Source organism: Dermacentor andersoni, chromosome 3 (assembly GCF_023375885.2).
Source record: "Dermacentor andersoni chromosome 3, qqDerAnde1_hic_scaffold, whole genome shotgun sequence".
NCBI classification, from domain to species: Eukaryota; Metazoa; Arthropoda; class Arachnida; order Ixodida; family Ixodidae; genus Dermacentor; species Dermacentor andersoni.
This window is the reverse complement of record NC_092816.1, coordinates 203,692,153-203,702,677: the sequence shown is the minus strand read 5'-3', so window position 1 is coordinate 203,702,677 and position 10,525 is coordinate 203,692,153. Positions and strand designations below refer to the sequence as shown.

Sequence of the window (10,525 nt, the reverse complement as noted above, 5' to 3'; positions counted from 1 at the left end):
TTGGCGGAACCTCCCCATGCGCTTTTCGAGACACCACACAGTGCGCAGCGGCGAAGGCCGCTGTGCGAGGTCCACTCTGGGATTTAGAGGCGCCGGCTGGGGTCGGGCGTGACCATCTGACTACGGGGACGCCAGACAATGGATACCACGACGACGGCGCTGCAAAGGTCGTCTACCCTCGGAGATAGCACTGAAACCTGTGCGGCACGTTTGTGTGAGCCCTCCTCCTCCAAAAGGGCTGGTAGTTTACGATGACGTCGAACGATGACGTCGAACGATGACGTCGAACGGAGTGCTTATAAGCAGCGGTTGTCGGCTGCTAGAGCGTGCTCTTTGTCGTGCTCGAAATGTACTCGTGAGCTTTGTGCTCGTTTGCTGTATGCTTCGTCTTGCGGGCTCCATTTGGGAGTAACGCTAGACTGTGTAAATGTATCACATGCTCCAATGTTAATCTGTAAATAAATCCTGCTCGCCTAGTCCTGTCGCCCCAAGTTCTTCCGACCGTCCCACAAGCCCGATTCCAAATCCTACAACTGTATGCCAGCGGTGGGACCGTGCGACGAATCTAATAACCGAAGTGCGGCCGCCGTGGCCGGGATATTTGATCCAGCCACCTCGTGCTCACCAGCCCACCACCATGGCCACTGAGCAACGATGGCGGGTAACGACCAGTGATGTGAAGGGAAGAAGTACTAGGGGATATTTGCGCGAAGTGGCTTGTTCGCTTCGTATGTTGCGTGCTTGGTTTTCCATTAAATATCTGTGCTTCGTGACAAGAAAAACACTGTATAGAGATTTAATCGACACAGTGTTGCCAATACCACTGTACAGGTCTGTAAACTGGCGAGGCGAAGGAGATGATGCACTAAAACGGATTAAAATATGCCAATTACACCCGTCATAAAAACGTTTTTCTTTAAGCTACACACAAACACGCTACCCGTAAAAACATGGCTACACGATTAAGGAATTTATGTGCCAAGGACAGCCGTGGCGTAGCCAGAAATTTCGTTCGGGGGGGCGGGGGGGGGCTCACATTGCAACTCGGCCTCCTCCTAAGAGGAAACATTAGGTCGGATGCTCCTATCTAGATACATGTAGAAGGCGAATTCGTTTTTCTCGGCAACCACTGCCCCAAATTTGATTAGGTTTGTTGCATATAAAGAAAAACTTAAATTCTAGTGACTGTTCGTTTCCAATTTTCGATTTAGGTCGTCAATATTTTATTGAAGAGTGGCAAAAATCGAAAATTTTTAGAAAACGAAACAATGAAGTTTACAACTCTGTAAATCAGCAATGACAATTGATATCACAATTCTGTGAATTGCACATAGTAGTACATCTACAGCGGACAAAATTGATATGTTACACATGAGTCTCATAAAATTAAGTATTATGGAAATACGGCACTTGCAGAACCCTTGTACATAACATAACCAATTCACGTAATATACAAATAGACATATCGAATTTGTCCGTTTTGAATGGTGTAATGGATGCCGTTTACAGAACCGCGATATCTATTTTTGATGCGGAGCTATTAATTTGTAAACTTCATCCTTCTATTTTTTTTAGAAGTCTCAAATTTTTAAAAATATTTTAAACGAAGTTCCGGCCCTAAGTCGAAATTACGCTTCCAACAGACGCTAGAACTTAACTTACTCTCTCAAAGGCAACACATTTCATTAAAAGCGATTCAGGAGTTATCTCAGAAAAGCGTTTCTGCGTTTTACATGTATCTGAATAGGCCGTGTCGGAGTTGGGCCCAAGCTAAAGCTTCCTCTTAAACAATTTGCCTAGTGATCAAATACATGAATAATAACTGCATTGCCATTGCCAAAGATGCTGAAAACAAATTCTTGAACGCTACGCACTGTCAATACTAGTAAAATATGTATTTTTTTTCATAAAATACTATACTGGTATATGCCAAAAATTGTGCCCAACGTAACTGATGTCAATGCTTCCATGTTCGTTGTCTATTTCATCATCATCATCATCATCATCATCACCATCATCATCATCAGCCTGGTTATGTCCACTGCAGGGCAAAGGCCTCTCCCATACTTCTCCAACTACCCCGGTCATGTACTAATTGTGGCCATGTTGTCCCTCCAAACTTCTTTATCTCATCCGCCCACCTAACTTTCTGCCGCCCTCTGCTACGCTTTCCTTCCCTTGGAATTCATTCCGTAACTCTTAATGACCATCGGTTATCTTCCCTCCTCATTACGTGTCCTGCCCATGCCCAGAGTGAGTGAGTAAAGACTTTATTGAAAAACAAGGTATTGACGGATGACCTTGTTGTTAGGCAGCCACGAGCCCCTGGGCCCGGGTGGCATCTTCAGCTCTCTCGATGACCTTGGCCTGCAGGTCAGGGTCGGAGCTGAGCAACACGGCCTCCCACTGCTCAGTATTACTTATTTCGTGATTTGTGTGATTTTCGGCTGGGCACGACCACATAATATGGAATAGATCCGCTTTTTGCTTACAATGCTTACATGTATTAGGGTATTGGTCCGGGTAGTAGTAGTGATAGGCTACGGGGTTGGGGTAGGTGTTCGTCTGAAGTCGTCTCCAAGCTACTTCTTGTCGCTTGTTAAGTGATTTGTGTGCTGGCGGGTACACTGCCCTGGCTAACCTGTAGTGCTGGGTTATTTCCTGTTAACTGACCATGCGATCCCTCTCTGATCCTAGCGTGAGCCGTCCAGGTGCTCGGTTGGCGAGTCCTCGAGCGGCGGTGTGGGCGGCATCGTTGCCGGGTAGGGAGGAGTGTGCTGGTGCCCAAATGATCTGGATTGGTCGTGGGTGTTGGTTGGTGTCTACTATGTGTTTTACGGGAGCCGAGACCCGACCTTTCGCAAAATTGCGTACTGCTGCTCTGGAATCGCTAATAATGTAATGACAATGTGTGGAGGCTATTGCCGCCTCTTCCGCTGTTTCGGAGCTTCTGGTGCGAATTGAACCACCCGCGCGCATTTGACCTGAGGAGTCCACCACTGCAAGGGACATACAGTTGCGTTCTATGTATTCTGCTGCGTCGACATAGACTACGTCTTTGAAGGCGTGGAATTTCTGATGTAGGGTTTTGGACCGCTCGGCCCTCCTTTCCTTGTGGAATTCGGGGTGCATGTTTTTAGGGAGTGGATTAATTTTGAGATGGCGCCTCTGATTGTGAGGAATGTCTACTTTAATGCTTTGCATCGACTCGTAGTTGATGCCGAGATTCTGGAGGATGTTTCGCCCGGCGGCACTCTGAGCTAGCCTTTCGTATTGAGATATAAGGTGCGCTTCTATAAGTTCATCTAGGGTGTTGTGCACACCTAGAGCTAGCAATTTAACGTTGGCCGTTCTTATAGGTAGCCCAAGAGCCTGTTTATAGGCCCTCCGAATAATTCCCTCTATTTTCTCTCTCTCAGCCGCTTTGAGGCAGAGGTACGGGGTGATGTAGGTGATGCGGCTGAGAACGAAGGCTTGTACCAACCTTATGAGGTTGGCTTCTTTCATGCCAGAGTGTCGGCTGGCAATTCTTGAAATGAGTCGCATCGTCTGCTGAACGCATGCTTCAAGTTTATGAATTGTGTTGCCGTTGCGCCCGTTAGCTTGCATGAAGAGGCCTAGTACACGGATGGTGGTCACCACCGGGATCGCGCCTCCTCCGGCTCGCACAGTGATTTCTGGGGGTGGCGCAGTGTCGGATTTGCGGTTTGTAGGGGCTCTGAGTAGGAAGAGTTCTGATTTTTGCGGGGAACAGGCGAGGCCTTTGTCAGTAACGTACTTTTCAACCGTATCTACAGCTTGTTGCAGCGTGGTTTCTATATCTCCATCGCTACCTTTAACCACCCACAGCGTGATGTCGTCGGCATACAGACTATGGTGTAAATCTGGAATCTGATTAAGTTGTTCCGGTAATCGGATCATCGCTAAATTAAAGAGGAAGGGGGATAAGACTGATCCCTGCGGTGTGCCACGACTTCTAAAAGGGATCTTGTCCGATTGTAGTTCTCCTATTCTTAGTTCCGCTGTGCGGTGGTTGAGGAAATCTTTGATGTAGTTGTAGGTCCTCTGGCCCACACCTAGGTACTGCAGATTCTCTAGTATAGCCTGATGCGCTACGTTGTCAAAGGCCTTTGTAAGATCAAGGCCCAGGACAGCCCGGGTACCATTCTTGGATATGTGGTCCAGAACTTGATGTTTAACTTGAAGCATGATGTCTTGCGTGGAAAGTTTTGTACGGAAGCCAATTATGGAGTTCGGGAATAAGTTGTTGTCCTCCGCAAAATTGTGGAGGCGGTTAAGTATAACGTGCTCCATGAGTTTTCCTACGCCTGAGGTCAGAGAGATCGGGCGTAAGTTATCGAGCTGTAGTCGCTTACCATGTTTAGGTATGAATATTATTTGTGCATGCTTCCATTGCGAGGCGATAGAACCTGTTTCCCAACAGCGGTTGAAGTACTCTGTTAGGGCAGTGATAGATACGTCGTCAAGATTTCGGAGGGTCTTATTTGTTATGCCATCGGGGCCTGGTGCAGATTTGGTTCGGAGTTTCAGCAAGACGGCTCGTACTTCAGCCTCTTTTCTTTTTCTTGATTTCAACTAAGATGTCATTAACTCGCGTTTGTTCTCTCACCCAATCTGCTCTTTGTATATTTGTCTATTTAATAAGTAAAAGAAATATCACACGAACTTTAGAACTACATCAGTTCGAAAAAAATGTAAAGGCCATAAAATGAACAAGTTGAGGATAAATATGTTAATTAAACTTTGTCATTCAAGATCCTTGTTTACATTCTTGTACATATGCAACGGCCTGTGAAAAATCTCAATGACGCTGTCATTGGTTCCAATGTATTACGCAGGAGCAGCTGTCACCGGTCGCGTATCGTGAGTAATTGCACCGAAATTATAGTCTTAGCAGATAGCACGTATGTATAAAAAGCAGGAGTTCTGCAGAATATACGAGGGCGAGTCAAGTGAAAGTGAGCCAATGCGAATATATGACAAACGGGGTACATTATTTAAAAGTAGCCTCCATGAGCATTTAGACGTTTTTCCCACGGACTAACACGTCGCGTAATTCCAGTCTCATAAAGCTCCTTGGGTTGCTGCTTCAAAACGTCTGCAACTGACTTTCACGTCATCGTCCGAGACGAATCTGGTTCTCTTGAGCTATTTTTTCGGTTGCCCCAAAATGTGGAAGTCGCAAGGCGACAGATCTGAGGTGTATGGCGGATATTGCAGCGTTACCCACTTGAACTTCACCAGTTTTATATTAACCACATCAGCGACGTGGGGACGGGCATTGTCGTGGAATAAGATGACCCATCCGTCAATTTTTCGCGTAGTTTGTTCTTGATTGCGACACGCAGCCGATCCGGCGTTTCACAATATCGGAAACAATTGATAGTCTCTCAAGATTTAGCAAATTATATCAGTAATGGCCCCTGACGATCGAAAAATAAAAGTCAACACCTTTCCGGCGGAAATGATGGCCTTTGCTTTCTTTGGGGGTGTTGAATTCGAATGTTTCCATTGTAAGCTTTGCCGTCGTGTTTCAGGCTCGTAGTAGTGGCACCATGGTTCGTCCCTGATCACAATTGCAGACAAGAAATCGTCACCCTTATTGTGATACCGGATCAGATGAGTAAAGGCAGCGCCGAACTTCTCCGTATTCTGGCGGTGGTTCAAAATCTTGGGCATACATTGCGCACACAAGAGCCGATAACCGAGACGTTCATGAATTATGGCATGAACGGTGACGGTGAACCGACCCGTGACTGATGTTCACACGCTCTGGCAGTTCGTTGATGCTTATCATCCGTTCTTGTGTCATCAGCTCATCAACCTTTGCAATTTTGTTAGGGTGATTGCACGATGACTTTGGCCCGGTCTGGGATCGTCTTTGCAACTTTCACGTCCTTCTGTGAACCGTTTGTTCTAACGCTTCACAGTGGCCAATGAAATGCAATGTTCAATGTACACGGCAGCCATACGGTGACTAATTTCATTTTGCGAAACACCTTCAGCTGTCAAAAACCTCAAGGCACCACGCTATTCAACTTCTGGAGCGTCCATTACGTCACGCAACCATGTTCAACCCAGTGTATGAGCGCATTAAAGAACATTTATCCTCACACCTGCGTGTCACTTTTGTAAATGAGAGAGATGCGTGCGTGCTACGCGCAGGCCTTGCAGATAATGAACAGAACCATAATTGCACTGGGTGGGTAGGCTCACTTTCATTTGCCTCGCCCTCGTACATTAGAAATGCGAAGATACAATGGAATATACAAATGCGAAGATACAGCTTGATAAAGGGCAAAAAATTGCCACTGGAAACAAACTTCACTGCACGTATACACAAAACCTCGCAACAAGATATGTAAACATACGTATCAGTCTCCAATAAATCTAGATATCTAAGAAAAAGTCACGGTATATAATGGGTCAAACAAGACAAATAAACATGTTGCGCAATCACAGATTCACAGAATCCTAGATCCCGCCCCAATTCCATCCACTCCCCCCGATGTATCGCGCGCGACGGAAGGCGGCGCGCTTGCTCCCCGCTTTTCTCCTTTGCGCACACAAGACTGAGCCACCATCGCCGGCTCACGCATTCCCCCCCCCCCCCACCCCCCACAGAATTTCAATCGCACATACAGCATGCGGCGCGCGGTCACAATGTTATCGCCCTTGGACTTTATGCGGAACATAAGGGCGACGGCGACGGCAGGAATGCGCCTAGTCTCCATATAATTGCTATCACAACAATATAATAAGAGTATCCGGCAGCTGAAGCGTCCCATGGCCTATTACTTTCCGCAAAAGTAGTAACAAAATAGAACTTTCACCATGCGATGTACAATTCGCTGTGCCGCAATGTTTTTTTTTTCCTTTCCTTTTGTGGGGCGGGGGAACCGTAACGAAAAAAAAAAAACTCAAAGGAAAGTATGTTGGTCACAATCGGATGCCTACTTTGGGCAACTAATGTGGCTATTAAAGCAATATCGAAGAAAACACGAGACGCTTGGTCCACCAAGAACCATGCGCATACTGCTCGGTATCCTACACCGGCGAGACAAGACTTTTTGGAGAGGTTGCGCTCAAACGAACGCGGTGCAATCCGTCGGGTCCCCACAGTGATGGCGGCGAGCGACCATTGTTTCTTTTTCTCGTCTGCTAGCTAGAAAGCGTCCACAACTCTGCCAGGTGAAAATGCACTCGGCCAGAGAAAACCAAACGCGCACCGAAGTGCGCCGCGCGGTGGTCGGGGCAACACGAGAAAAACGCATGCGCTCTGGCTGGCTCTGGCTGCTGCCCCCGGGCAGGGGAGCGAGAACAAAAAAAAATTGAAGAGGCTCAATGTATCCTCGCGATTAAAAGTCAAAGTAGAAAAATAAATAAGAACGTAGTTACCTTGACTGGCTTTAGTGTCTTCACTGGATACTTTGGCGCAGGTGAAAAAAAAATTGGTATTTTTTTATGTGACGTGACGGCACGAATGAACCACCACAACGCTTCGTCTCATCGGGTCTCGCTGCGGGCTTTGTCAACTTGTCTGATAGTGTGTTGATTTGGCTAGTCTCGTTGTATGGCCCGATGTACGACTTTGGAAAAGTTAATGCACCTTTGGCGTCAAATATTTATGGGAACATTAAACTTACAAAGTTCCGCAATTGAATATCTAAAGCTCACGTTTGGAAATGTCAATGCACCTTTCACATCAAGAGCTTGATAACTTTATACCCATAAAGTTTCAGAATTGACATCCACGCGCTCCGTAGATTTCATGATAGAGTGTAGATCCCTCGGCCTCCGCGAGATGCCACGGCGAGCCCGTTCGCCATCAAAACGTCCTTGAAACTTTGTGCTCGGACGGGGCTGCTGATGTGACTCCCGGTGCATGGGCGTTGCCGTGAAATCCAGCCCGAGTTCGCGATTTTCGCAGTGAAATGGCTTTTCGAGCGCGAAAAAGACGTTCTAGACAAAATCCAGAATGATTTCCCGCGCCAGGTGTTGCTTTGGTCGGCGGTGCATGCACAGTACGAAAAAATTTGGGGGGGGGGGGCTGAAGCCCCATTAGCCCCCCCCCCCCTGGCTACGCCCCTGATGGACAGTAAACTCCTTGCTTTGCAAAAAAACCGGAGACCATCGAACATGTTTTCACCGATTGCTGGGATCCAATATTTCGTAGGGATGTCTTACAACGCATATTTAAAAAGAACTACCAAGAACACCTCTTGGTATTCGCTATTTACCAACAAGGAGGAGTTCTGTATGATATGTTCATGCTCCTTGACCTCCACAGCCTGTGGAAAACGCGAATAGCAGTGCAACATGCGGATGTCGATAACCGTCCGGCAAGAATGAACTTCATCTAAAGTGTCGCGAATATTCGGGAAGTATATCGTGCCGAGAGTCAGCATCTTGAGTGGGTGGCTATTCTTGATTTCATCGAGATCAAGCGATTTTTAACATTCAATGTTAGCAAAAGTGTGGTCGACATATTTTAGCGTGTAAATGTGTATTTCGTTTGAACCTGCAAACAGGCAATAAAGAAAAAAAAGCGAGTTCAATCCCCTACGACGGACCATTTTTTCTAATTCGTTTCCTTTGATTTTTTTTCTGTTCTCTTTTCTTTTTTCCTCTTATTTATTTGTTTTCTCCACTCTATGGTTCTATTTCCAGGGATCCTGCTGATCCTACCTTTACGAATGTATGCTCACTCGATCCCTTCTGCAGCAAAAATTTATTCGGTTTCGCTCCTTCGAGATCGGTGTGATGGAGATTATCTCTGCCGCGGCTGATATAGCATGAGGCACTTCCCCCGATTGTACACTTGCGTGCATCTTTCGCTCGCGACCTCTTCGTTATTATTATTTTTTTATTTCAACGTATTTTGTTCCTCAAGCGTTGATTGCAGTAACGATAGTTATGTTGTTTTTGACGTTGGTCCGTATCATGCTGTGCGTCCGACGTTGGTCTGATTTGCGGTGTGTCCATTCTTGTAGAAGTAGGCTTAGAGGTGTACGTAACTAGCACCGCTCTGTGACTAATACTCGGGACAGTGTGCCGAGCAGGCGTACACGCCCCCTTCACACCAGCTGTAGAGGCCACCGTAGCGAACTACTCCATTTGGCGAAGCCACTGGCGTCTTGTTCCTCACCGGAACCTGCATAAACGAAAACATACATCTGCGTCAATGAAGTGTATGTGTGCGAGATGTGGCTTACTAGCGCGGCACCGTTACAGGCTATAATGAGCCTAGTCCACACACAATAGCTGATGTAAGTTATAATCAAATATGATTGAAGTGATGTGCAAGCACACTCAGTCATAGAATTCTGGCAGAATCGATGTCGCGGTCTATGTCGATGTTCATACGTGTAACATTCAAGCAATGAGACGACACACCGTATTAATGAATGCACTTCTGTTTAGAATCTGTGGCAGTAAATGTGAGATTTCCGCTGCTTCGGCTACATTTGACACGCTCCTTCTCTGGCATCCGCGCACATTGCTATAAAAGCCACTCGACAAGATCTTCCACGACCATGACCACATGGCAATGACTGTAATGCGGCTGCACGATTACAATGTAATAACGAAGGAATGACGTCGATGGAACGATGAAGGCGGTGTTATGACGATGGCACGACAAGTGAGATGACGAAGGCTCCATGACGTTGATGGCCTGCTGATGACACCATGATGAGAGTCTGGAGTCGAAGCTGGAATAATGATGATTCAACGACCACGGTGACATCACGACAACGAGCACATGCAATGTGGACAACTTCGGTCACTGTGCGAGAGGACGGTTACAGCCAAACAAGGATCTAAACAGTTACATACTGAAAAGTTCTCCAAAAATCCTAAGAACGCTAATCGCATTCATTCTCTAAAATGCTGCAGGGACTTCAAGTGTTTAGTGAAGCGAAAACATGTAGGACGCATTGAGGCCGTGGTGTTCGTGCAATAGGAGCAAAAACGTTCTTAACACGGAAGTGTTTTACGGCGGGGCCCACGATCAGCTCGCTGTAACGGGTGTGACATCGGCGCGAACGCGTAAAATATGCTCTCTTGACAGGGATGGCGCCGCCATCTAGGAATAGGGAAGAGAAGTACTGCATCATTACCATGAAGAACTCCGACAATGAGCGCTGCTGTAGTCTCAGCGCAGCGGAACTTCCAACGCTGTGTAGCCTGGTGTAGGCGGCGTAGGCCTTCTGTTGAGGTGACGCAGTTTCCGCACATGGTTTATCTTGCGCGTCCCATTAGCTTGTCACACCTCGTCACCTACGGAGTGCAACTTCAACATGCATCAGCAGTTGTTACACGCCGCCTACTGTTGGGCCGCCTACGCCGCCCAAGTTAGTAAACTGATGCACTAAGCGGTACGAAAGACAATGACGTCGACGGGCCAATCCTTCGACAACTTTAGCATGCGTGGCAATTGTAAAAAAATTAAATTATCGGGTTTTACATGCCAAAACCACTTTCTGATTATGAGGCACGCCGT

The 10,525-nt window shown here is 46.8% G+C and overlaps 1 protein-coding gene across 1 annotated transcript in view; it reads right to left on the bottom strand.

Moving 5' to 3' along the window:
• Nucleotides 1-8,405: 8,405 nt before the first annotated feature.
• Nucleotides 8,406-10,525, bottom strand: part of LOC140216632 (xyloside xylosyltransferase 1-like) — a 28,808-nt gene continuing 26,688 nt past the window's right edge. The window contains exon 2 of the mRNA XM_072287012.1: nucleotides 8,406-9,175. Within this exon, the coding sequence (XP_072143113.1) occupies nucleotides 9,056-9,175 (120 nt within the window). The 3' untranslated portion in view covers nucleotides 8,406-9,055. The remainder of the gene's footprint in view (nucleotides 9,176-10,525) is intronic.